The following is a 27,242-nucleotide window of genomic DNA, read 5'->3' on the forward strand; positions in this document are numbered from 1 at the left end:
AATGTATATTAATTTGATTGATAAGAAAATCGATAGCAATTTTATTTTAAAAACATCGATAGGTCGATGGTGCCATCGATGTTTCTTCTTCACCTCTAAAAAAAAGCAATAAAAAGAGGAAAACAAGCAGCGAATATGTTTGATATAACGAGGCAGCGGAAGAGACAAAAATTATAAATTAGTGTAGAGAAAAAATTTGCCCAGTGTGCGAAGAGAAGCAGCGCTGCATTCACTAATTGAGTAAAAACGACGAAAAACTCGACTAGCAATGAGCAATAACAACAACAGCAGCAGCAACAGCAATAATAACAACAGCAGCATGCCATACCCGGAATCCGAGGAGGAGGAGGAGGAGCTCAGCGGGTCTTACAACATCAACGACAACGACAATCATGGCCAGTTGAGTGACTGCAGCAATAGCAACAGCAGCGCTGCCAGCAGCAACAGCGGTAAAACGGCGAGTAGTTCCAGCAGCAGCAACTCAAGCGACGACGAAGACGACGACGATGTGGATGAGGACGACGGTGCCTCCGATCAGGACATGCACAGCGACAGCGACTCCGATGATGCCACCACCACGCAATCGGATGAATTGGAGCTGGCGCAGCTAAGCAAAACTCACACATTTCGTTTGCCTCGTGGTCTCTGCGAGAGTGCGGCCATATTCCACGAGTTCTTCAGCGTGGAGACCTGGCAAATGTTGCCTAACAACATGCAGGCTCAGCTCCAGCCACTGCTACCAAGCTATGCCTCGATCCTAACGCCTTCGCAGGCTGCAGCCGAGCAGCAGCGCACGTTATTGCAGCTCTTCAATGGAGGATTACAGCGGTTTGGGCAATCGCCACTACTACGCCTGCAACAGCAGCTGGAGGAAGGCAGTCTACGGCCTGATGTGCTGCAGCTGCGTCTCAGCATCGAACGTTCACAGCGACGGGAGCGTCGTTTCCAACAGTCCGAGCGGCTCAGCCGCTTGGCCAAGGAACTGTTTCTCTCCCGCGAGCAAATGCTGCAGCAGATCTACGTAATGGCTCCGCCACCCGATGCTGATGGTAACCTGGGGCTAGGTAATGGTCCGTTCAAGCTGCAGTCACGTCCACGCAAGCGAAAGACCCCCCACGCTGCACAGGGGAGAACAAGTTTTGTGTGGAGCGTGCGAGAAAACGATATTGCCAAGAGCTTGTAGAACTGACGCGTGATCTACAGCTGCAACCTGGGGAGTTGAGTGCCGACGAGCAGGATGAGCAGGCAACACAGCTGGCTATCCTTGCCGAGGAGCGTCAACTGAAGATGGAGACGAGTACGCGACCCTCGAATGCGGCAGATAAGAAATGTATTTACAGCAGCTTCTTCAAGCGTCGTCCGGAATTGGAGGATGAACTGGTATTGCGTAGCATGCAGGCAGACAAGATGCAGCCGCTCACCGAGAAGAACTTCAAGAAATACTTGCGCGACTATAAGCGACGAAAACAGCAGCAGCCGGTGAGTAGGCCGATTATAAATAATATTAATGAAACTTTTCCTTTGGAGCAGCCTATAATTGTTTCAAAGCCTGTTATTGAGTGTTGATTGTTATTTTGAAGTTCAGTGCTGCGATTATCGATTTTCGATTGTTGCACAATATTTTGGTACATTTGCACCCAAGTGTAATTGGTACTTTTTTTCTTCTTCGGTTCAATTTAATAGTTTTTACTATATTTTACATCTGATTCGAAATGTATCGGTTATATGTATTTAACTATTTAAAACGATTTGATACAATCATGGGTGCAAACAATATTTTTGAGACGGCATCGTTATTTTCGAATGTTGACGCTTTGGTACAGTACCAAGCTGGGTATATTTTTTGTTGAATGGTACAATTTGAGGTCTGCTAAGTATATTATAAAGCCAGTTATTTTTTTAACTTAAAATTAATATTGATACCCATTGGTTTTAAGACCTAAATCAAATGGCAACCTTGATTTCCAATTAAAACTTTCTAGTATCAATACTTGATTATTTGTATATTAACATTGATAACTGTACTAATTTGTTGACTTTCTTTCGCAGCAATTGCCGGACTTTGAGACGGCGGACATTCGATTGCGTGATATTTGCACCCGTGCCCAGTTTGTGGGCAATTTCAAGCCGGGACGCAAACCAAAGGCGTTGACAGCGCGTCTCAATCACAATGTGAATGAACCCCCAGCGCTCGTGCCCATCGGAGGCAATTCGTCAGCAAACGCATCGAAAGTGGAGCCCCCAACGGAACTGCTCACGGATGAGCCGCAGCAGCTGTACGGACGAGCGGCCATCGAGCCCGACGAGGACGAGCTGGAGCAGGAGTTGCAGCAGCAGGCAGAGGCGATGCAGCAAATCATTGCGCCACCAACAGCAGGAATGGCGTCGCCTGCAGCTGGTCACGTTGAGCTGCCTAAACTGGAACCGTTCACGCCTCGCTCAGTAATTAGCAGTTCACCTAAAGCTATGGTCAAGGCTGGTGCCCACATCACAGGCAGTCCGACCAGGGAGCTGACAACATCGTCGTCCTCAACGACTGCGCCACTTGCCTGCTATTTCTCGCTGCTTCGTGATCTGTTTGTATCAACACCACAGCATCGTTTGAACTACACAGAATTGCAGACGCTGCTTCTCAAATGGCGGACAGAGAGCTGTGTCACCGGGTTGCCCGACTGGGTGCGCAGTCTGCCCAACGATTGGACGCAAATGCTGCAGTCGGCCGTCAACTTCTTGGCCGGAGACTTTGTGACACTGCCGGCGGAATATGTGCCATACATTGAGCACAAAACACAGCTGGGCATTTACCAATGGATTGGCGCTGGTCGGGATTCGGATGCACGGCTGCAAACGTTGTGTCAATTCTGGCTGCAGCGACGCAAAGAGGATGCATTGGTACAGCAGTTGCCACAAACAGCGCAGCTAACGCCACAACACCAGCAGCTAAGTCCCGCTGCTGGCGTGGATGCAACACCAACGCCAGCTCCTCGTTGCCCCACCAGTTGGACAGTGCGTGTGGCCACGCAAGCAGAGATGCTGGAATTTCAGCGGCAGGAGCGATTGCGTTTCGAGCAACCGCATCGACCATTCACCTATCGCATGCACGGCTACGAGAGCGTCGTTGGTCCTGTGAAGGGCATCTATACGCAGAGTCTGGCGCTGAACAAAGCGCGTGGCCATGCCGTCATGGTGGACGATCGACCGCCCTTTGTGACCATCCTGACGCTGGTGCGCGATGCCACCGCTCGACTGCCGAATGGCGAGGGAACACGCTCGGAAATCTCCGAGCTGTTGAAGTGCTCGCAGTTCATCAATCGCCAGGCGGCGGAGAATGTGCTGCAGACGATTGTGAGTGGCGCCTTGGATCGCATGCATGGCGGTGTCGATCCTTGTGTGCGCTACGATGCGCGTCGCAAGATCTGGATCTATTTGCATCGCAATCGCAACGAGGCGGACTTTGAGCGCATGCATCGACAGAATCAAACGTTGGTCAAGCAGAAGCAACAGCAACGCAAGCAGCACAACAACAACAAGCCAAAGAGAGACGAGCCCTTTGAGGCGACGCAAGCACAGGCACAAGGCCAAGAGCTGCCTGCTCTAGTGGCAGCCACCACAACGATGCCGAATCATGTGACAGCAACTACAACGCTGATCAAAAAGCATCCCGTTGCAGCGTTGCAGGTCAAGTGTCCACCTGTGCCGCCACTCAAGTATCACATACCTCCCACAAATATCAACACGACGCCGCCAGCAACAGCAGCAGCTGTGACAGCAACAGCAGTGAGTGCAACAGCAACAGCTGCAGTCAGTCCACATACGGCACAAAAGTCGCTGTTGAAGACGACGACGCAACGCAGCGGCGTTGTCACCATTGTAGATAGATCAACCACCAATAATACGGCGCAAGTTGCGGGCACAGCAACCGTGCAACTGCTGAAGACGTCGCCAAAACCGCAACAGCAGCAGCCGCAACAATTGGCCCGCAATACCACGCCCATTCTGGTATCCACGCCTACCGGGTTGCAGACGGTGCATGTGGCTGCCACGCCCAGCAAGAAGCTGGCCATTAAGAAGCCCATTGTTATCAATTCCCCCGCACAAGCAGCGACGACAGCCGGCGCAAGCACAACTGGCAGTTTTATCGTGCCGCTCGAGCAGCAACAATCTCAACAGCAACCGCAGTTGTTGACCGTGAGCAACAACAAAGCAACGACTCCAGTGCGACAGACAATGCCCAAGAACATCATACGACTGCTGCCAGCTGGTGCAACAAGTGGTGCATTAACGAAACCTTCTGTTGTCCAGCTGCAGCCTCAAACGTTGGCCACCAAACCCGCGGGCTCTGTGCAAATCCTAGGACCACGTATGCTCGCCCAGACCACAGTGCGTCCGTTGCAGCAAAAGATTGGCGCCGTCTCCATTGTGAGCAACAAGTCGGTCATAGCCAGCGGCACCCTCGATTGCCACCAATGCTGCAACAACAGGCACGAGCACCATTGTGAAGATGTCGCCTCAAGCATTTGCAACACTCCAACAGCATCAGCTCAAGCAGAAGGCTGCCAATGCTATTCAGAGCCAGCAGCAGCAACCACAACAGCAACTCCAGCAGCAGCAACAGCAGCGAATACTTGTCGGTAAGTCGAACATGGATACATCATCTATTTATACATTACATTTATACATATAATTTACAACGGATTAAATCAACATATGAATTGTTTATTCAACATCAGTAAACACAAAACTGAATTATAAATAATTGAATAAGGTAATTCAAATGGTTTGGAAATCATACAAAAGAAAACTTTTAACTTATTCTTTTAATTCATAAAACTTGTATTTAGATTAACGCATTCTACTGCCATTAAATATTAAAATTAAATTCTCTTTTTCTTTTGCAGGCAACACAGCAATTTCATCAAACAAAAACATTGTGTTCCAGGCGCCACCGAAAGCGGCGCCCAAAATACTCAGCACTGTGCCCGGTCAGACGACAAAAACGTTGACCACTGCGAATCTCTCGCCGCAGCAGCAGCGAATTGTGCTTCAGAGCTTCAAGCAGCCGCTGGCAACAGCAGCCGCATCGACACCGTCGTCAACATCATCAGCAACTTCAACAGCGGCAGGAACAACAACGACGCGTATTATACGAACAACTCCAGTGTCGGCAGCAAGCTCTAGTGCTACATCCAGCAACACAGCAACGACACAGAGTGGTCACATCATTACGCTGGATAGTTTACTGCAGAAATCAGTGCCCGGCAAGCTGTTGACCGCTGGCAGCAATATCATACAACTGGCCACCTCAACAGCGCCAGGCAACATCATCACAATGTCACCCAGTGGCCAAGCGCCGTTGCAATCGATAGCGGGAACGACGGCCAAGCAGTTGCCGGCAACGGCGCGAATTGTGACTGCTGGCCCTGGGGGAATAGTGCCCAAGATCATTGGCAAGACAACGGTTGTGCCTGGCAAGCCGCTGCTGCTGCATGCCAAGACACTTAAGCTGGGCACCACAAATGCGGTGAGCACAACACAGGCGGCGACGCCAACGACGACAATGAAAACGACGCCGCAGAGCATTGTGATTGGCGGTCAAACAATGAAGATACAGGGAGCGGTAAGTATTCAATTGAAATATTTATACTGTGAACTTTATTAAATAGCTCAATATTTGCATTGCAGACCATTCCAGCGCGCAATGCGTCCGGTGCGCCACTGCAGACGGTAATCATGGGCAACCAACTCGTGCGGTTGGCTACGAGCAGCAACAGCGGCAGCAGCAGCACAACAACCAACAGCAACAGCATGCCGAGCACATCCAGCGGCATTGCGAGTACACCCAAGACTCTGCTCATTGGCGCTGGAGCAGCGCAAACGTTGCGTCTGGGCAAGAATGTGTTGTTGGCTGCGAGTAGTGGCAGCGGCAGCGTTGCGACCACGACGACAACAACAGCAGCAACTGCAACACCTGCCAACAATCTTGTATTTGCCGTGCAAGGCAATGGCGGCCAATTGTTCTTCTCCCCCGGACTGCAAGGTGTCAATCTAAAACCGTTGTCCAACATGAAAGTGATACCCATGTCGACGGCTGGAGGTGTTGTCAGTGCCAACAGCGGTGTAAAGTTAAGCAATGTTGCGGGAACCGTTGATGCGGTGGTTGGCAAAACATTAAACACCAAACTGCTGCCAACAGCTGTGATTAAAACAGCGAGCGGAGGCCACGCGAATTAGGTGTGAATTGATGACAGAGGATAGAAGAGACAGAGGCAGAGGCTTGTTAACTACGTTGTTTACTTTATCATTTGTTTGGATTTTACATTATCATTATCATTTATATATATACACACATATATATAAAGTAGTCTAAGCAAAAAAGTTTAACATAAAAAAATTTCCTTGCTTACAATTAAGTATGAGTCGAGATTTAATTTATGGGTAATGTGCAAGTTATTTTTATGTGGAGAAGAGGAACGAAAATGATCGTTGATTCTTGGTATGGCGTGCGTTTGCTTGTTGTTGAACTTCTGTTGAATTGATTCTTCGTTTACTTCAGTCGGACGCCATTGCATGTTTCTTGAGATGACGGTTTAATTTAATTGTCAAGTTGAACGATTTGTTACAAATATGACATTCGAACATTGATTTGTTTGATCCCACAGTTGTGTCGGAATGCTGACTGACATTCGTACTGTCATCTGCCGCGGTATCTTGGCTTGTATCCTCTTGAGAATAAGTTGAGGATGTATCGCCAGGATCCAGTTCTTCAGGTGTGGTCGGTGCTCTATGCATGTTCATCACGTGCGCTTCCAGTTCCTCGGCATCGCTGAATGTGTTTTCACAAAAGGCGCAGCCAATCAAACATGTCTCTTGGCTAGGTTTTACTGGCGTTTCTATTGCTTGCATTGCTCGCAATTTGAGGGCCAATTCCTCTTCGTGTGCTGCAATGAAACAACAAATCTCGATAAGCACTGGTTGAAATACATGCTAATGATATGAATGCTTCTGTCTGGGAAGAATTCTAATTTATAATTTTAAATAGAGTTGCAATTTTAAGAAATCACCATCGAGTGGCCCAATCTATTGTTTACAAGTTTAAAGCTTTTAGCGTTCCGACTGTGCGATCCCGCCAATGAGTCAGTAAAAAGAATTTTATATGTATCTATCTAGAAATATATATTTGATTAGTATTTACCTTCAATATGCCGGTTTAAATGCGCTTGTAGTTGCTGGTGCTTCAGTACTGCAAAATATAAAAGAAAATAACTGATTAATCCGCTGACTTGAAGCCTTAAAGTCCTTACCTTTGCCACAGTATTCACATTTCGTTCGCGTATGCACAGCCAATTTATGCTGCTTCAAAGTGTCCTTTGAGTTACAAAAGAAGCCACAAATTGGACATTTCAGATGTTTCTGCAGCTTATGCCATTTCATATGAAATCTGAGGCGAGATTCGGGGGGCATTAACAAACCTCTTGCCACATATGTGACACTCGCAATCTTTGAGCATATGTATGCGACTCATGTGTTCTGTGTGCCCGGCCTGTGAGTGCGACTCGTGTCCACACAGTTTACAGAAGACTCCCGGCTCCTGGATGGGCGCTGGAAGCGTTGTTAACTCTTCCTCATCGGAGTGATCGTCGTATGTGAATTTAATGATTTCATCATCACTCTCCTGGCTGTTATCCTCTGCAGCATCAGCTTCGAATATTATAGAACTTACGCCATTTGCAACAGCCAGTTCTTTGGGCTCAATCTTTGCGAACGTGGCCTCCTCTGGCAGATCGCTCGCAACATTAGATGCAGGTGGCTGAATGGGTGGCGCTTCCAGTGGCACTCGAGCTGCATGCTCCATTTTAATGGGTACATGGGGGATATCTAACGGGGCACAGACGCGTGTGCTGCCATCCTCTTCGCTGCCTTCTTCGTCATCAGTATCGAGGTAAACAAAACCGCAGAAAGTCTGTTCCATTTCGATTTCCTTTTTGATGATTACACCATTGTGCGCTCGCGTATACTCCAGTGTATCAAATTGCTGCTGTGTCTCCAGACAGCTGCGCTTGAACTTCAGAACCTTTTGAAATTCCAAAATACACGACTTGCACATATACTGAGGACGTCCATCGTTCTGCAGCACCTGACGAGTGGGAGAATGACTTCGTTATGTGCACTACGTAGTATAAACTAAGTAAGCAAATACCTGTAGATTCCAATCACTCATTTGCTGAACAATGTCAGACATTTGGCTATTGAAGTTGTCACCGGCATCAGGTTTTGTAAAAATGGGCTGGATAATAGAATGATTTAATAGGAAATAAATGCCGCATGCACGACACGGCTCGATTTCGTCGCCATCTTCGAAGGCCATCAGATCCGCACAGTCCATATTAATGCAGTTAAATTGCGGACAATCAAGCGCACCAAATACATCAAAAGAAATTTGAAAAGTCTTGTAATACAAATAGGTTCAAAACGCTTTCGTTTGTTGTCTTTAGTGTGGCAGTTTTCAGAACACTTCGAAAATAACTAAAATTCTTGGGTTCAATTTTAAAAAATATAAAAAAATACTAAAGTCACAAAAGAGGTTTAGGAAAATAAATCTATTTATTAATCACTTTTGAATTAATTGAATATTTGATTTTTGTAATTATATTGGAATTCAAGTGCCCTACAATACTGATCAGCCATCATTAATGTAGCCCTGGTAATTTTCATCACAAATCGGTATATTTTAGTATATTATTCCATGTGAAATAGTATTCATTAAAACTTATCTTGTGGTCACACCGGTTCCCTGTACAAATGTACAAAAAATAAATAATCATCCCATCACGCAGATACAAATTTAAGGTTTTACATATAAAAAACTTGCTAAGAATTGGGTGTGAAAATACAAACAATTTGCAATGAATTTGACGGATCAGAATCCGTACGGCAACGGCCTACTTTATGCTGGCTTTAACCAGGACCAAGGTGAGTAAAAAACATCATCATAATGCACTTTGTTTGTTGTTTACATATTCATTGAACATGAAAATCCAACGTGCTTAAGTATACTATATGTATGCACCTATAAATGTGTCTGACATGATTAATTTTGTAATTGCGCCGCAGGATGCTTTGCTTGTGCCACTGATACCGGATTTCGGGTATACAATTGTGATCCACTGAAGGAAAAGGAACGTCAATACTTTCCCGAAGGTAAGTGTATGTTGGTGTTGGTGTGTGTATGTGTGGCGCTATTTACGTGCTGCTGATCGAATAAACGTCTGAAAACGGACACAAAGCATCTTTGATGGCGCCTTGCCATAAAATATTTTTTGAAAAATTTAGTATGTGTATATATGAATGTAAGTGAGCCCTATTTTGCAACAAAGACAGCAGTTTGGAGGTGTGTGAAAATCTGTCTGCTGATAACAAAATTCGTGCAATCAAAATCTTTTATCGAAATGACAAACTAAATAAATACATACTAATATATACGCATCCTATAACCCGATAGTAATCATAACTTAATATTTTTATCAAAACTAATAGTTATGATAAAAATAAAAACGATAATTGTTATCTTTGGAATTAAGAACTTATTTTTATCATTTACTTAGGATTTGCTATCAAGTTTATCAAATAATTATCGATTTTTAAAGTAACTGCTGATATATTCAAATATACAATATTTGTATGTGAACTTTTCCCACATACTAATACACTTTGCAAGTTGTGAGAAAGTGACTTAAATATATAAATAAATAAAAAAAATATTTTTATAAATAAATATTTTTACTTTGAAAGTATGACTTTCCATGCCCTAATCATTGTATTGTTTTCATTTCATGCAGGTGGCCTTAGTCATGTTGAAATGCTCTTTCGTTGCAATTATCTGGCACTGGTTGGTGGGGGCATTAGGCCTCTATATCCACCCAATAAAGTGATCGTCTGGGATGACCTGAAGAAATCGCCGGCCATTTCATTGGACTTTAATCAGCCGGTGCGTGCGGTACGTCTGCGACGTGATCGCATCGTTGTTGTGCTGGAGGGCGTGATCAAGGTGTACACATTCACACAGCAGCCACAACAGTTGCATGTGTTTGAGACGAGCGCCAACCCGAATGGCTTGTGTGTGCTCTGTCCGCATAGCAATAAAAGCCTACTAGCATTCCCGGGTCGACGAACCGGCCATGTACAGATCGTTGATCTTGCCAACACAGAGCGTGCCCCCTTGGAAGTGATCGCTCACGAGGCAGCAATAAGTTGTATTGCTCTCAATTTGCAGGGCACACGGCTGGCCACCGCTGGTGAGAAGGGCACGCTAATTCGCATCTTTGATACGGAGAATGGCAAAAAGGTGTCGGAACTGCGGCGTGGCAGCAATCATGCTAATATATTTTGCATTAATTTTAATCATCAATCCACTATGATTGTGGTTGCCTCTGATCATGGCACCATTCATGTCTTTAACTTGGAGGGCAACAAGCCGCAGCAATCGTCACTTCCCATTTTACCCAAGTATTTCTCAAGTCAATGGAGCTTTGTGAAATTCTCCATACCACAAGGACCTCGCTGTATATGTGCCTTTGGCGCCGATTCCAATTCGGTTGTGGGTAAGCGACAGAACAATGCACAATGCACAATTTTAATATGATTATAAAATAATTTATATTTATTAATTCAATTTTTAGCAATTTGTGCCGATGGACATTACTATAAATTCCTATTCAATAGCAAGGGCGAATGCAGTCGGGATGTTTGCACGCAGTTCCTGGAGCTCCAGGATGACGAAACTTAAAGTTGAACAATTTTACTCTCTGACGCCTGTCCTCTAACTGCATATTAATATCTACATATACATACATACATATATACATAAAAGAAAAATGTGTTATACAAAATTATACTTAAGCATGCTTTAAACAAACGTTACAAGTCGGAAGTTCACATAAAAATCTAGTTAACAAATCAAAGTTGTCATTTAAATGAGAATCCAACACACACCAGAATTGATCGCACGCTAAGCTAAGTATGTAAGCTGTCAAATTGTAAGCTTACGCTTTAAGCGGAACAACTTGAAGTAGTTTGGAATCTAGACAATGCGGAAAAGTTTAAAGAGTTCCTCTCAATTATGTTATAATTGAATTCGATGGGCAAATACAAAACTTACTGAAGATACTATCAACGCTAAATCTAAATAGTAAGAGCTAGAACGCTGATCTTTCTACACATTATTATATTTATACTGGAAATTGGGTTATAGGGAAAAGTTGGCCATCAAAATGAAATCAAACATCAGCTTTTGGTATTGTATTGCTTTGTTACTTATAAATATCACTGGATTATCAAGTATTTATGTGAAAGTGAAAGGAGGAAAATATTACAAATGTGTCTATGGAATTACAAGTGTGTTGTATTGCTGCTCTCCTCGAAGGCGTGATTGGTGGCACCTCTGAGAGGATTACTGTTTGCTTGCGGCGCAAAATCACTTTGTTGCAGGTGGATAATCTTCGCCTGCTGCTGCGAACTGATTGGCACATGTAGATTCTGCAGATTGTCCAAGTGTATAGCATTGGACGGTTGCGTCTGTTGTTGTTTCTCAAGCTCCTTCGGCGATGGCTGTTTGCGCAACAGATTCATATCGGATTTCTTCGAGAAATGTGCCTCGATTTCCTGCAATAACAAATATATAAAGTTGTTAATCCAAGCATTCATTTTACGGCTAGTTTCAACTCACGCCCAGAGTGCGACCCTCTGTCTCGGGAAGTGTAAAGTAGAGGACAATGGTGCCAACAAACGCAACTGTGGCATAGAAAGCAAATGTGCCTGGTAGCGTCAATGTAGCCAACATGAAGAGAAACAGTTTATTGGCTAAAAAGCCAAAAACATAACCAACGCCACCGGCAAATCCCGAGGCGCTGTTACGAATGTCCGCGGGAAAGACTTCGCCAATGAGAATCCAGGGTATCATACGTATGCCCAGATGTGAGAAGAAGGCGGAGAGCAGTAACAGAATCAGCGGCACCCAAACCAAATAGTTGGTCTTCTGTTTGGGAACAGTCAGCAATAGATCCTCGGCAATGGGTGGCTTCGAAGAAGTCAATTCACTGCGCTCAGTGGAGCTCGGCATGACACTCGAATCTTCCGGCAGCAGCGTAGTAGTCTCTAGATCCTCCTCCGGCTGCATTGTGGTGTCCAACTCTCGCCTGCTGCGATTTCCTGACTCGGTTGTATACATTTCCAGATCTGGCAATAGAGTAGTCAGCTCCTGTTGCTCCTGCAGCTCATCCTGCCGTTGACTCTCAAATATTTTGGATATATTCGCCTGCGAGATAATGCTATCCTTGGGCACGATGGCAGATGCATTGATGACCACATTGTTCACTCCAAAACCGGGAACTTCGTTTAGGAAATGAGCGTAGGTCGCGGTGCCCAAAAAGCACAGTCCGGTGCCCACCGTCGAGACCAAGACCAGCGGACGTTTGCCCGTGAAATGTATGAGAATGACGCCCAGTATGGTAGAGATCATCTCGGCCACGCCCAACAGAATGGTGGCATGGTATTTGTTCATGGGTGCCTTCAGAGTGTGGAAGATTTGCACCGCATACGTCTGCAGCGGTGTCTTGCCGGAAAAGTGACCCGTGAAGAAGGTGAAGGAGACGAGTAGGAAAGGCACCAGGAAAGTTCGCTTGCGCCACATGCGCAGACGCATTTTCAGCGTGCGTCGTTGTCCCGGCGATGCAGCTCCTCCCTCGGCTGCCTCCTCGATGGCCTTTTGGGTGATCAGCTCGTCGTACAGCTGATTGAACTCCGCCTCAATCATGTGCTCCGGCACCCAACCGCGCAGCCATTGCAGCGACTTGACGGCCTCCAGGAAGCGATGCTCGCGTATCAGCCAAATGGGACTCTCGGGCACAAAGCAGAGCATCACAATGGTGATCACGGGAAAAGCGGCACTCACAGCTGCCACACTGCGCCAGTCCATCAGCGAGCCAAGTATGAATTGCACAAAGACGCCGGTGATCACACAGGTGGTGCCCAAGGCGGACAGTATACCGCGATACTTTGGCTCTGTGATCTCGGCCACATATGTTAGCACCTGCAAAAAACAAACAAAAGGTGAAGAACATTGTTTTAGCACTCTGACATTTACTACAGTTTATGTTTGCTATTTGCAACACTTGCCACATTAAGTGGCATGCCAAGGCAACTAACTACCAAGCTCAACATTGATCATGTGGCCATGTGACAATGACAACGCAAATTACATCGCTGACTTCATGAAGTGCTTCCAAAAATGGAACAATTCAAACATAATTGCAAGCTTACTTGACTAAATAGTACAACATTCTTATCATCTATATTTTAACATTTTTTGTATATATGTACATATGTATGCTATAACATAATATTTCGACTTTGTTTTTATTAAATACTTTCTATAGTAAAATATCTCAATAATGATAAATTTATGTTGAATTTAGTAGATATTTGAATTAATCATACAATAGCAAGTTACTGAATTCTTTTTTTAGTCCAAGAGAATTATGCCACAAGTGTTTGCATATCTTGAAGTGTTGCTATGTAAATTATGTACTTCGAAAATCGGCGTCTTTTAGCTTGCGATATATTCTATAAACCCAATAGGTATTTTCTATCGGAAAAATTGTTCCAGTGCTTCGCAAAGGTTTAACGTATTGATCATAGCATTGTATGTCCGTCTGTCTGTCTGGCCTACAGTGAATCACAGCTTATTTTTTAACCACCACCAAACAACTTTAAATCAGTATACTGGCTAAACTAGAAGAGGTATCACATTTATTTAAACGCAGGATTTTTTTATAAAATTATTGAAAAACCTAAAAAACAGTAAAAGCTACAGTCGAGTGTACTCGACTGTGAGTTACCCACTACCCATTTTAAATAAAAGCAATATATTTTGCGGTATTATTCTCAAAATATACCAAATATATTGCAAAATACTAAAAATATACCAACTGGTATATGTGGTATATCGGAGTAGTACCGCATTCAAAATATACCATAGTCGGCGCAATATACCAGATTGTCAGCCAAAGCAACTCATACCCCTAGTAAGTAGGCGTTTTTGCCCATACAAAAGTATTTCTTTAAAACACAATTTTTATCTGATTCAAATTTTCAGGAATCATAACTACTACAGTTATTGTTGTATATACCATTTGATTTGCGGGGGCGGAAGTGGGCGTGACAAAAATTTGAAACAAACTTGATCTGCGTGCAAACATAACAAATGCTGTCGAAAAAATTATAGCTCTATCTCTTATAGTCTCTGAGATCTAGGTGTTCATACGGACAGACGGACAGACACACAGACGGACAGACACACAGACGGACAGACACACAGACGGACAGACGGACATGGCTATATCGTCTCGGCTGTTGACGCTGATCAGAATATATATACTTTATAGGGTCGGAGATGCCTCCTTCTACCTGTTACATACATTTCCTGTCGGCACAAAGTTATAATACCCTTCTACCCTATGGGTAGCGGGTATAAAAACATAAAAGTGATAGAACTTTTCGACAACACTTGTTCAAGTTTAGCTCAAAACACTCCCACTTTCGCCAATCGCAATTCTGAAGCAAAAGTCGTAATAATAACTACAGAATTTAAGATTCCTGAAAATTATATTGTGACCAGAGAAATTTGTAGAAGTTATTCAGAAAATACTTTTGTATGGCAAAAAGCGTCTACTGCAAAAGGATCTTAGTTGATTAGACTGACAATCTAGTATATTTTGTAGTGTATGGTATGTTTTGAAGATAGTACTATATCGATGTATATTTTCAGTATTTTTAGTAGATTAAATTGGTATGTTTTTAGAATTGATTTTTATTTTTACGGGTAGTGGATATCTCACAGTTAGGCATAAATTGGCGAAGTTATAACTACTTAAATAGTACTACATATATTTCTCATAGCTAGATAAATCGAAACAAGTCAAATGCCAATTTTTATTGTAGTCTAAGCAAAACAGCACCAAATACCAAACGTGACAACATTCTACAGCTATGTAGAACAATTAAAATTATTATCAGAAAATTGTAAAAAGTGGTTGTGACACAATAATAAATATTCTATTACGTAATCAGCTTTGTTCACCCCAACTATTTATTGACTTGTTGTGTTAAAGTATTTGGTATCTTCGTTACCAGAAATATTTTGACTATTATTATATTACAAGGTATTGCATGCAGGTTTTAGACAGCTATGTATATGGTCTAAAGAAGTCTCAACTCGCTTCTACTCTTAACGGTAGATGAAATTAGTATTGCCAATTAATTTTAAATGGATTGAATTGCATTTTAAATATCTACAAATGTTAATGTTAAAGCATTTTAGTAAGTGAGTTTTTTTTAACGATGCACATTCAGTTAGCACTGTTATTCTTGTGCACTTTTATCACAGATAGGTTGAGCTCCGCTCGCTTTTTTGATCATCCAATATTTAAAACCAAAATATCACAATACAAGACGCGTGGTCAAATAATTTTACCAACTCCTCCACAAGACTTGTGTCGTAACGATCTGTGCCCAGCAAATGAGAAACACATCGCCTGCAACTATCAATTTGTAAGTGTTTTCATTAAAATTAACAAAACGAAATTAGTCAAGATTCACTCCATTACTTTACATTAAAGTGGGGACCACATTGCCCAAAACCTCGTGCAGGTGTCAACATGGAAAAATACCGGGCAGAGATCGTTGATCTTCATAACAATATGCGCACACAATTAAGCCTAAAACCCTTGGGTAATTTGCCCGTTGCTAAAAAATTGCCAAAAGTGCATTGGAGCCAAGAACTCTCCGTCCTGGCGATGAGGATCACAAATTATTGCAATAATGCGACTGGCAACGATTGTTTTAATACGCCAGATTTCCCGAATGTGGCCCGGAGTTCGGTTACAGCTATACGACACTTTCCAAATTTTACTGCTTATGACTTTATAATTAATGTGATCAAATTTTGGAGTAGTCATTGTGCTTATATCAAACCGGAGGTTGTTACACACTTTCCACAAAATCCAGAGACTTTTGAATGTGAATTAGCAAACTTATTTAATCAAAGAGTTCGCCACGTGGGATGCGGTATGTTGATTCAAGGAGCAACCTTATATCCAACTTATCATATTACATGTCTATATAACGATAAACCCAAGCCTGGAGAAAAATTATATGACATATTGTGAACACTTTAAAGGAATGGCTAAAGATCAATTGATATTCAAAACTTTTGTATATTTATGTACAAAGATTAAAAACCTATTTTGTAAACCGTTTTGAGTCACGATACAACAATTAATTTAATTCTAAAAAGTAAAAATACTAATCAACTTAAGAAAATAAATTAAAATGACAAACAAAAGCTTGCACGTACATGAGCTTCAATGCTTTCTTAGACAATCTAGTATATTTTGTACTCTATGGTATATTTTGAATGTAATGGTTATATTACTATTTCGTTTTTATTGAAAATGTTTAACAGGTATCGCACGATCGAGTCGACTTTAAATTTCTTTCATATTGAAAATGTTTAACAGGTATCTCACGGTCGAGTCGACTGTAGCATTCCTTCATATTTATATCTTGGAATGTTACTGGCGTTGATAATTGATTGAGTACAGATCACATATCGTTTTAGGTATATAAAGTATTTGTAAGAACAACAGTCAGTGAGTGAATTATTAAAGATGCACATTAGGTTAGCAGTTTTAGTGTTTTGCACTTCGTTCGTAGATCAGCTGCTAAGTTCGCCTCATTTTTGGAGCGTCCCATTGTTTAAAACGAAAGTGTCAGTTTATAGGACGCGAAGGAAACTATCTTCGCCAACTCCACCCGAGAACTATTGCCGCAAAGATCTATGTCCGCCGAATGTGCAACACATCGCTTGTGACAATCCGTTTGTAAGTGTTTCACTCAATGTAAATATCAGATCGAACATTTAACAATATACATTAAAGTGGGGACCAGAGTGTACAAAACCTCGGGCAGGAGTCAACATGGACAAAATAAAGACAAAAATCGAAGACCTTCATAATAATTACCGGGCAAAATTATCGGTATCAGGTTTGGGTAAATTACCCCTGGCTAAAGGTTTGCCGAAAATCCATTGGAATGAAGAGCTCTCCATACTGGCGATGAGGATCACAAACTTTTGCAATGATGAAGAGGCTAGTAAGTGCGTGAATACGCCACATTTTCTTCATGTGGCCCGGAATTCCTTTTACCACGAAACTACAAACAGTTCTAAGAATATATCTCCAGAGAACTTTATTCTTGAAACGATTAAATATTGGGGGGACTATTATAAATGTTTCGACCCGAACCATGTTGAAAAGTTTCCCCCTGATGCTTTGGAGGATGAACTTGAATTTGCAAACATTATTAATCAAAAGGTTCGCTTTGTGGGTTGTGGCATGTTGATACGAAATCCTGGTTTATCTCCATTTTACTATGTCACTTGTCTTTATAACGATAAGGTTAAGCCTGGGCAAAAATTGTACGATTAATTTCTTGTTTATACATTTATTTAAGCTCTGGTACCATATAATAAAATGTAAAACAAATAAATAAACGGAGCAAAAAATTCGTGATAATGTGACATGGAAAGTAGCACAATTTATATACATATTGTATATACAGTATATACAAAATACTAAATGAATGCAATATTAATTTTAGCATATCAACGAACATATTATTTGTAATCTTTCTTTATTTATCAGTTCAAAAAAATGCAGGAAAATTTCATGAGACGTATGAAATATATTTTTTGTTATAAACGGTATACTTAGAGAAAATTTTACAGAATCCTGAACCTTCCGTTACTTTTCCCTAAATGGATGGAGGATACTATTAATTGACGTTACCTATTGATTTTCCCATGGAACGAATTACATTTTAGATATCTTTTTATTAAATATACCTAACAATATCAGTTGTTTAATTTTTGCACACTTTTAAAATTCTTATTTACCAGATTTGGGAAATATTAAACAAAAGTACTAAAAGCAAACATGTTTCTCTCAAAAACCGGTTAAACTTAAAAAAATGTTGTCAAGAAAATTTTTTATTTTTTTTGGTTTAAACAAAATATTAAGATATCATTTAAGTTATTAGGAAGTATTGATTTTAGCAAAGGTTATTGGAAAATAAACTACTGTTTAATGTATCACATGGTAGAAAATTGTTTCGAAATGAAGACAAGAGTAATGCTTTATGTGATTAATTTATATATTTGTTTTAAAATCCCCATCAAATACATCGCGCAATAATAATGATATTGAAAAATAAAATAGGGCTCAAAACAATGGTTTTATTTAATATGTCTGATCAACGATCAGTCTAAGTTTAGTTAAGAAGATATCTGCAAATAAATAAGCTTAAAAATATAAATATATGACTTTAAATTTTATCGTTAGTGAACGTCTTCAATAGTGTGTAGAAAATAAAGTGCACAACAAAGTAACACTTAAGTTGCTGCAAGTCTCACAATAATGTAATTACTGTTGCTAATTTATAGAATATGAAACGAATTGCATCATATTCAATATATCTAAACACTGTCCAAGTTCTCAAAACTTCAGTCATTGAGTGAACTATTTAGAATGCACATTCAGTTAGCAATGTTTATCCTTTGCACTGCTGTCATAGATCAGCTATATTCGATTCGCTTTTTTGAACCCCCAATCTTTAAGACCAAAGTAAACAAATACAAGTTGCGTGGTAAACTGGTTTCCCCAACTCCTCCAGAAAACTATTGCCGCAAAGGTCTATGTCCAGAGAATGTGAAACACATCGCCTGCGGCAATCCATTTGTAAGTGTTTCAATCAATATCAGTGATCAGTCCGATAAGCTAAACCAAAACTTTAAAGTGGGGATCACATTGTGAAAAGCCCCGATCAGGTGTCAACGTGGAAAAAATCGAGACAGACATCATCGACGTTCATAATAACATACGTGAGAATATGTCGAAAGTCAGTTGGCAAAATCTGCCCATAGCTAAGGGCTTGCCTAAGTTGAAATGGAACCAAGATCTTTCCGTTCTGGCCATGAGGATCACAAACTATTGCAACAATGCAACTGGCATGGACTGTGTAAATACACCACGTTTCCTGCATGTAGGTCGGTCTTCAACGGATTGGCAAATTCCTCCTCAGAACAGTAATATGAAACCAGAGGATTTTCTAATTTTGGCAATTAAATATATAGGTGGCAACTTCCTTAGGGTAAATGCAAGTTTTGTTGAGAGTTTTCCATCGGATGCCTCGAATTGGGATTATGCATTCGCAAATATAATTAATCAAAGAGCGAACGAAGTGGGATGCGGCATGATGACACGAAAACCCGGTAGATTACCTTGGTACTATATCACCTGTTTATATGACACGGATGTAAAGCCTGGCCAAAAATTGTATGATTTTTAAAGTTTAATTTGATTACATATTTCACGACAGAAATAAAATGTTTGTTATCTCAAATAAATATAAGTTTTCTGCTGTGTTTTCGATCAAGTAAAATTAGTCGATCAAGTAAAATTAGCGATCCAGATAAAAATTAACGATCAATCTTATTCAGTAAATCGATCTGTGTTTGCACAAAACTATTTAGGAGATGAACTATATTTCATAATACAGCTTGTTATTCAATTTTTATTTGAGGGCGGAAGTGGGCGTTTTCATAATACATCATTCAGAAAGCTACTTGAAGTGCAAAATTAAACAAACTTAGTCAGCACAAAACTATTTAAGATGAAATGTTTATCAAAGGTAATAAAAACAAATCAGCCGAAATTGAGCAATTTAACTAATAATGCGGTTCTAAAAAGTATATGTTCGTATACATTTAATTTATTTCTCATTAATTCAGTATACTTATTTTTATTAAGAAACTTGTTCTGAAACGATCATATTCCTGTACCAAGTGATCAATTTAATTCCCTCAGTGCTTTGCGTCAAACATTTTATAAAGTGTCTTTTCATTTCCCGTTTTTTCCTTCATTAATTTGCTTTGTTTTAAAGAATTGCAAATCATCGAACGTTATTAAATTCATTTGAAATAATTGTGAAATGAGGCGGTGGAAGGAACAGTTATTCTAACCAAAGTATTTAAAAATAAGAAACAATTCTTTAATGATTGAAATCGATCAATGAATAGAGAATTTCGTGATACCAATACCACATATTTCATATAAATAAATGTAATATTTTGATGAAAAATATGGATGGGCTTACAGTTAATTAAAATGCTATACGAAAATTTCTTGTAAGGATTTAGCAAGCTTTATAATATGAATCTGAAGACTGTTCCCGTAAATTCCCAAAAAGCTAGCTAGGAAACTTTATTACTTGAATTATTGCTTATCAGCTCAACTGAATAATTGCAACTATGTAACCATTAGACGAGTGAATTTGAAATAGGCAAACTGAGAGAGGGGGAAGAGTGACAAATCGGATACATTGCACTCGGCAAGGTCGACACTCGAAGATGCCACTACAAAAATGCAATTATTTGTTGTTAGTTGGTTCGTGATCTGTACTTACAGGTGCTTCCATCAAACCGCCACCGAGGCCAGCCAAGCATAAAGCTGCATACAGATGCTCGGTACGCGTTGAAAAGTGAAACATTAGCCAGGCAGCCAGTATGGGCAGGTTGACAAACTGAAAGCGATACAAAAACGATACAGATACATTAACGTTTACATTTACATTTGCAGATACATAATGAAAAGGTAAGAAAAATACAGTCGAGTGTGCTCGACTATGAGATACCCGCTACCCATTTTAAAAGCAAAATATTTCAATATTATTCCAAAAATACACAAAAATACATTTAAAAAATATATCAAATGATATGGTACTACATTCAAGATATACTATAGAGTGCAAAATATACTAGATTATCAGCCACAGCAACTAAGACCCCTAGTAAGTAGGCGTTTTAGCCCATACAAAAGTATTTCTTTAATAATTTCGACAATTTTATCTGATTGCAACCAAAATTTTAGGGAATCACAAAGACTAAAGTAATTATTGTATATACCAGAATTCACTAGCTTTCAAATTACGCTGGCTATTTGAGTTTTGTCGCTTTATGGGGGCGGAAATGGGCGTGGCAAGAATTTGAAACAAACTTGATCTGAGTGGAAACATAATAAATGCTGTTGAAAAAAATTTATAGCTCTATCACTTATAGTCTCTGAGATCTAGGTGTTCATACAGACAGACGGACAGATAGACATACGGACAGACAGACAGACGGACATGGCTAGATCTTCTCGCCTGTTGACGCTGATCAAGAAAACATATACTTTATGGGGTCGGAGATGCCTGTTACATAAATTTCCTGCTGTCACAAAGCTATAATACCCTTCTACCCTATGGGTAGCGGGTATAAAAACAAGAGATTTGCGTGAGATCACGCGGTTTAGCGCATCAGCATAATTGTTGCGCAACTCAACGCGAGTCACGTGGTTTTATTTCGATTTCTGGTTCAGTGTGTCAATGTTAGTGTCGCTGTGGTTTGCTATGTGATACTCGGATGGATGATGATCCAAGTGGATACGCACCTGCATTGCTCGACGTTTGCCCAGCGGTTGGGTTAACATGCCCGAGAAGAGACAACCGAGGGGCACACAGATCAAATTGATAGAACCTGCAATAGTTATTTTTAGCATATGCTCTGATGCATTTCCTTGATCGATTGACACTCACTAAACCACGAGATTTCATCTTTGTTAAGTATAATTTCGCCGTTGCGACCGTCGCTGCGTCCCTCGCCACCTTGTATGGCGGGTATTACAATTGTGGGAAAACCCAATGTCATGCCATAGCCTGAAATTAACAAAATATTACCATATGTTTCGTAACTTGTAAATAGAGTTTTGAGTTAATCGAGCCAAGGAATGAAGCAGCCGCTAGACAAATTAAAATTTGAATAATTCACAGTTCGTTAAGTCATCATCATCAACTTCATTCCTGGCTTATATAATTTAGCATATAGAAAATTGTATTAGATTGAAAAGTTCGAGTATTACATGTTATTTACCGAATAGCAATATGTTCTTAATACTAACAGCTAGAAACTGTGGCAGGGCCCGTCGAAAGTTGCTCACTTCCACATCGTTCACCCCGGAAATGCGTCGATTGCCGCCATTTTGCATAAATAATGGACGATCGTTGAGCGCGCTATCAAACAGAGAAAAAAAACAAGCAAACAAAGTGAATTAAAACATTTTTTTGTTTTGTATTTAATCTATCAGCTGCTTGTAAGTATAATGATTCGGTATTGTTTGTTAAGCTTTGCTTTGTTTTACCCATTTTTCTCAGGCGACGCAGCAGCCTTGCCATTGATCATCGTGGCGTATACTTGATTATTATTCTTAATTGCTTAATATTTCTACTTTATGTTTGTGCTTTTTTGTAATGAATGCGGCGAACTAAAAAACGATATTAAATGTAAGTTCATCTTTATTTTAAACATTTTTCAAGATCAGCTTTTATCGAGAGACCTAACGAGACTTTTTATACCGACTGCCGATGTTCATTACGAATTACCGAATCGACCACTTTTTTAACAGTTAATTACTCAACATTCAATAAGCTTCGTTACTTTTATTATTGTTGTTGGCTTTCTTTTTCATAGTGTTCGTAGGTTTGGCATGCGTGGGGAGACTGTCAAATTGTTTGACACAAAAAAAATATTGCATCGAGTACGTGTTAATATGCGCAAATTGTCTTGAATTATTTCCACAAAATTTGATGATCTTTCGACTTGTAGGCGTTAATGATTGTTGTGTATTAATTAATTAACAAACGGTTGAAATAAATTTATGGAAACTTTATATACTCTGGAAGTTCAAACTGCTCATCATTAAGCTCCGCCAACTTGTTTATGAAGACGAAAGTTATTTGCATATAAACAAAATATGTGAACAAACCCCAGGGGATTAAGTTTTTGTTAATTACACCAAACCAGTTCCGAGTTACAAAAAAGTTCGACGCACTGAAGACACACAAATTTCAGGTTCGTAAACAAGCTGCACCTGTAACGGAACTTTTCTATCCTTTCCATCTCATACGAGTATTTTGTGGGTCAACGAGAAAGCATCTCATAGTAAAGACAACATTTAGTAGTACTCATCTTTCCCCGCCGCACCTATTCAAGCTTTATTATTATACCTGGAATGGGGAACCCTTCACCTATTACGAGTATCTCACGCGTACAAAGTATTTTGCATTTATTGCTGTTGTGTCGTCTTCTTTCATTTAACCCGCCGGCTATAATTGAAGTTGTGCTTGTTGTTTCTTCCATACGCTAGCTTCGGGTTATACCATATTTTTAAAGACATGTTTTGGCTATACATTTTACTCATTCCATTCATTATGTGTAGTGTAAATTCGAGCATTATTAAAGTTTTCAGTTAATATAATTCTTATTATCACCCTTTAGCTGTACTAAAAACAATCAGTCCAATATTAATGTTTACTCTGTGAGTATTCAAAGCGTATGTAATCGTCGTCGTGCCACAACAGTTAGTTTGTTTTTCTTGGAAAGGTCTGTGTTAGCTTTGCTGTTGGTTATTTTGATAGCTATTTGTGGTACTTTGCACCAGCTGGCACGACGAACTCTCTCAGGTGTTGGCAATATCACAAGTGATCGAATGAAGAGTTTTATTTATAAAAATAAATATCACTTTTGCATAACATTCAAACTGGTTTGTAACTAATCAGAATTTGTTTACTAAAATTTGCATGAATAACGCATGAAGGAAAAGTCGGTAATTTTTTTAACTTCCACTTTGAAGTGAAGGCCAATGAAAAAAAGTACACAACACAATCGGGACATAATAAGCACACACTCAGGTATGTGCCCACTTTTATATATGTACAATTATACATATTTGTATGTAAGCAATCGAGAATGCAGTGTGAATTGTTAATGCAAATGTCATAAACCGCAACCTGAACAACAAGAAAGAAACCTAGAGGTCTCTAACTTTGGCCCACAACGCGCAAACACAACGAACACAGTTGCCACATTTGGTACATTTCTTGCAATCCAGGTACAATTACTGTTTGTGGGTACATTTTAGCAATCAGTAAAAGTACAAACTCCTATGCATTGAAGAATTCCGCGTAAATTTTTGTAGATTTTGTAAGCAATTTGTTGACTATATTTTATAAAGCGAAAATTTGTTTTATTTTCAAGTTTTGTAAATAAAAATAAAATATCGTATTAACGGTCAGTTTATTTATTATGGCAAATTTAAGAAGATTGCTACTATAAACATCGCGAAATCTGACACCTCAGATTTGATATTGTACAACTACAATAATTATTTATTTTGGTTTACTGTTACACGTTGATTTTTAATTGATTATTAGCTTTTCCAATTGGTGTAACACACTGCACTGATTTTGCACTTGCTATTAATATGCCGCTAAATTCTTGATTTTACGCTATGTACATATGTATGTATGTGTATTTTCGTCGGTATATTGTGCGCTTCGCTTTAGGCCAACATCTTTGCGCGTCGCGCGGTTAAAACAAACTGAAAACGGAAACCTAAAACCAAAAAAACGAGCCCCAAGCTCGGCTCGTCAGTTGCCGCGAAAACGAAATGGCAAAATACAATTAATGAAAGACAGCAGCAGCAGTAGCAGCAGCAACAACAACAAAAATCAAAACAAATATGTTTGTTAGAAACGCAGCTTACAAAACAAAAACAATTCCACAGTTTCGTTCACTCTGCTCTGCCGCCGAGTGCAGTCGTCCAGCTGCCGAAGTGAACGAACGGCTTAACGAAACTCGTGCAGCAAACAAGTTCAGTTATACACTTTATAAATATTATCATACAGTGGAGAGAAGAAGAGCTGAGTCTACACATCACATTCAATTCACTTGTATTAAATGCCTGATTGTGAATGCTATCACTGGAAAAGCTTTTGTTGTGAATTGTGCATTAACGACAAAAGACTCTGATTTAATTCACCTTGATCGCTAGTAAGACAGACTACGCTAGTTAAAGCAACTTGTTGTTCATCTGTGTATAAAAGAACAAGCTATGCACATAAAAGTACGGAAAACTTGCACACAAAGTGCAAAATGTCAATGCATAGACAGAAACCGGTATCTACTATATAACATAGTTATCCTATTTGAACATAGAAACAAAAAATAAAATCAATTAAAGCTGCGATTACAACACAATATTCAGACATTCAGACACAGCCACATGCACATAAGTACATATTGTTGTAGTGGAACAAAGCAACGGAACCGCCGACAATGCTGCCAGACTGACGTAAAACTAGCATACAGCAAAATGTCCAATTATCCACAGTACAAAAAAAAAACGTCATTTTAAGAATTCAATTGTGTCAAAGTGAGAGTGAGGGAGAGAGAAAGAGAGCGTGAACGTGCGAAATTAAAACCGGATTTAAACTAATTTTTAAAAGCTGCAGTTAACTCTTAACTTCATTTTCAACTTTTATTAGGGGTGATTAACATTTCAGTTGTAAATAGCTAAAGCCCATCTACATTATTGACACATTTACTTTGACTAATTATCTCAAGCACTTTTTGTTTTTCGTAGCCCATTAGCCAAGTTGTGATAAATATACAAATGTAGGCATAGCTTTAAATAGTTTAATGTGCCTAGTACAATTATTGGTTTTGACACATGGTTGGCAAATCGAATGAGGAAATCACACCGATTATCGATCGGACGGAGCCCTATTTAAAGTACGTAACGTCATTATAATTGCACCGCATCGTTACATTCGAAACTCAGAAAGATGTTTACTATAATTTGACATCGCGTTTCGTTTGCAATTAGAAAAAGTGTTCGAAACGGGTTTCTGTTGCAAGCCAGATGCATCATGTTATTATTTCGGTTGCAACTTACAAACATTCAAGCACATTTTCAATACAAAATATCGTTTCGCTGTCAATTTCCAAAACTGGCATGCGAAGCGAAGGTCATGGGAGACACAAAAATAAAAAATCGGTCTATGTAATTCCAAATAAACGGTTTTTTTTGTTTGTGATGCGCCGCACACGTGATTATTTGCAGTGATTTATGTTTATGCATTAGCAACAAGTGTCTGGTGGGGATTTTTTAATTGTTAGGCACTCTGAAAGTGATCAATTTTCCCACTGGACAATTAACGGAAATGCGAAATTTAAATAATTTAAGGCATCACAGTCGCTTATGTAAGCAAGTACACGCAGCTTGATGCGATGTAGGTAAGTACTTAATTGCCAATAAACAATTTTGGCATGACTTTCAGTTTATTCATGCAGTGATGTAACCTTTGTATATATCCGTACTAATTTACGTACATCGTAGGTGCTTGTCGACTTATATTTCTGCGTAAACGAGCTTCCGCCATTTTATTTTTTGGATTAGAATATGTTCATCCGTTAGAAATAATGAAAATCCATGCGTTACTCTTGAACTACACCGGCGCACTGAATAGCCGACTTTCTGCACCAAGGCATTGATCAGTCCAAAAATCGCATTAAGCGAACCAATAAAGTTTGTGTATAACCAATTAGACACAAACTGTTAATTACACTGGCCAATACAAACGCACGTATTGCGTCGTCGAGAGGGTGTTTTGTGACGTCGTTTAGCGTGACACATTTTCTTAGAGGTAATTTACAAAAGCATGTTCATAGATCATGCTATTTTAAATCTAAATACAAAGACAGTTCAATATTTGAATGCGGTTTTATATTTGGCGCCATACAGTGTCTCCTTATTAAAAAACATACAATATTGTTTTAACGCGTATGTACACACAGCTTGCAGTGTTGCAAAAGAGACGAAGGCTCGTGTACACATCCAACTGTACAGTTTTGAAGTCCAATTTAACTTCAATATAATTGATGATTTTTCAAAAAGATAAACTAGAATTTATACCAACACACACATACCAACACAACATTCATGTGCCTTGCCTTTTTCGGACTCGCAACATTTTATTTTTTTTTTTAATTTAGATAACCAAACTATAACAACTTAATACACAACAATATACACCAAATTTTTAAACGTTCGCGCCTACACGCAACTTATGTATGTGGTAACCCTGAATCCTACTGCACGTTGAAGGAGTATAAACACTGGTAACATAGTTTTTGTTTTAAAATAGAATTTTTGCATTGTTTTTAAACTTTTTGTAACCCAAGTTTCTTTGATAAA

At 39.9% G+C, this 27,242-nt stretch overlaps 6 protein-coding genes across 9 annotated transcripts; 4 read left to right on the forward strand and 2 right to left on the reverse strand.

The window, feature by feature from the left end:
* Nucleotides 1–86: 86 nt before the first annotated feature.
* Nucleotides 87–6,483, forward strand: LOC133839469 (nuclear factor related to kappa-B-binding protein). Its single transcript, XM_062271053.1, is given in 6 exon segments — nucleotides 87–1,106; nucleotides 1,109–1,479; nucleotides 2,050–4,442; nucleotides 4,444–4,631; nucleotides 4,899–5,617; nucleotides 5,683–6,483. Coding segments are annotated over 6 exon segments (5,058 nt in total). The 5' UTR covers nucleotides 87–268; the 3' UTR covers nucleotides 6,232–6,483.
* On the reverse strand, nucleotides 6,275–8,514 carry LOC133839474 (zinc finger protein 418). Its single transcript, XM_062271062.1, is given in 5 exon segments — nucleotides 6,275–6,938; nucleotides 7,193–7,240; nucleotides 7,302–7,455; nucleotides 7,457–8,134; nucleotides 8,198–8,514. Coding segments are annotated over 5 exon segments (1,455 nt in total). The 5' UTR covers nucleotides 8,384–8,514; the 3' UTR covers nucleotides 6,275–6,549.
* A 245-nt stretch (nucleotides 8,515–8,759) lies between these two features.
* LOC133839480 (WD repeat domain phosphoinositide-interacting protein 3) lies at nucleotides 8,760–12,604 on the forward strand. Its single transcript, XM_062271069.1, has 4 exons — nucleotides 8,760–8,970; nucleotides 9,112–9,198; nucleotides 9,837–10,598; nucleotides 10,677–12,604. The coding sequence occupies exons 1-4, from the start codon at nucleotides 8,904–8,906 to the stop codon at nucleotides 10,781–10,783; spliced, it is 1,023 nt and encodes a 340-aa protein (XP_062127053.1). The 5' UTR covers nucleotides 8,760–8,903; the 3' UTR covers nucleotides 10,784–12,604.
* LOC133839471 (facilitated trehalose transporter Tret1) lies at nucleotides 11,281–26,442 on the reverse strand. Of its 4 annotated transcripts, XM_062271056.1 has the most exons (8): nucleotides 24,393–24,568; nucleotides 22,347–22,469; nucleotides 22,079–22,218; nucleotides 21,745–21,864; nucleotides 21,600–21,685; nucleotides 20,575–20,691; nucleotides 11,723–13,084; nucleotides 11,281–11,658 (listed from the first exon to the last, which is right to left on the reverse strand). In XM_062271056.1, exons 2-8 carry the CDS (start codon nucleotides 22,385–22,387, stop codon nucleotides 11,386–11,388), a joined length of 2,139 nt encoding a protein of 712 aa, XP_062127040.1. In that variant the 5' UTR covers nucleotides 22,388–22,469; nucleotides 24,393–24,568; the 3' UTR covers nucleotides 11,281–11,385. The 4 variants fall into 4 exon arrangements, with proteins under 4 accessions (XP_062127040.1, XP_062127039.1, XP_062127041.1 ...); XM_062271055.1 differs by lacking the exons at nucleotides 22,347–22,469; nucleotides 24,393–24,568 and adding an exon at nucleotides 26,378–26,442; XM_062271057.1 differs by lacking the exon at nucleotides 24,393–24,568 and having other exon boundaries at nucleotides 22,347–22,571.
* On the forward strand, nucleotides 16,694–17,601 carry LOC133839482 (venom allergen 5-like). The gene is made up of 2 exons (XM_062271071.1): nucleotides 16,694–16,934; nucleotides 16,992–17,601. Exons 1-2 carry the CDS (start codon nucleotides 16,722–16,724, stop codon nucleotides 17,538–17,540), a joined length of 762 nt encoding a protein of 253 aa, XP_062127055.1. The 5' UTR covers nucleotides 16,694–16,721; the 3' UTR covers nucleotides 17,541–17,601.
* Nucleotides 18,586–19,528, forward strand: LOC133839483 (tabinhibitin 3-like). Its single transcript, XM_062271072.1, has 2 exons — nucleotides 18,586–18,848; nucleotides 18,907–19,528. The coding sequence occupies exons 1-2, from the start codon at nucleotides 18,639–18,641 to the stop codon at nucleotides 19,456–19,458; spliced, it is 762 nt and encodes a 253-aa protein (XP_062127056.1). The 5' UTR covers nucleotides 18,586–18,638; the 3' UTR covers nucleotides 19,459–19,528.
* Nucleotides 26,443–27,242: the final 800 nt, after the last annotated feature.

Source organism: Drosophila sulfurigaster, chromosome 2R (assembly GCF_023558435.1).
Source record: "Drosophila sulfurigaster albostrigata strain 15112-1811.04 chromosome 2R, ASM2355843v2, whole genome shotgun sequence".
In the NCBI taxonomy this organism is placed as follows: Eukaryota; Metazoa; Arthropoda; class Insecta; order Diptera; family Drosophilidae; genus Drosophila; species Drosophila sulfurigaster.

Coding starts and splice junctions, on each gene's coding strand:
- LOC133839480 (XM_062271069.1), top strand. CDS start 8,904: ATGAATTTGACGGATCAGAATCCGTACGGCAACGGCCTACTTTATGCT. Junction 9,199..9,836: donor ACGTCAATACTTTCCCGAAG/GTAAGTGTATGT, acceptor CATTTCATGCAG/GTGGCCTTAGTCATGTTGAA. Junction 10,599..10,676: donor CGATTCCAATTCGGTTGTGG/GTAAGCGACAGA, acceptor TTCAATTTTTAG/CAATTTGTGCCGATGGACAT.
- LOC133839471 (XM_062271055.1), bottom strand. CDS start 26,427: ATGGCGGAAGCTCGTTTACGCAGAAATATAAGTCGACAAGCACCTACG. Junction 22,219..26,377: donor AGTCGACAAGCACCTACGAT/GTACGTAAATTA, acceptor TCTGTTTGATAG/CGCGCTCAACGATCGTCCAT. Junction 13,085..20,574: donor GCGGTTTGATGGAAGCACCT/GTAAGTACAGAT, acceptor TGTTTTTTGCAG/GTGCTAACATATGTGGCCGA.
- LOC133839482 (XM_062271071.1), top strand. CDS start 16,722: ATGCACATTAGGTTAGCAGTTTTAGTGTTTTGCACTTCGTTCGTAGAT. Junction 16,935..16,991: donor TCGCTTGTGACAATCCGTTT/GTAAGTGTTTCA, acceptor TATACATTAAAG/TGGGGACCAGAGTGTACAAA.
- LOC133839483 (XM_062271072.1), top strand. CDS start 18,639: ATGCACATTCAGTTAGCAATGTTTATCCTTTGCACTGCTGTCATAGAT. Junction 18,849..18,906: donor TCGCCTGCGGCAATCCATTT/GTAAGTGTTTCA, acceptor AAAACTTTAAAG/TGGGGATCACATTGTGAAAA.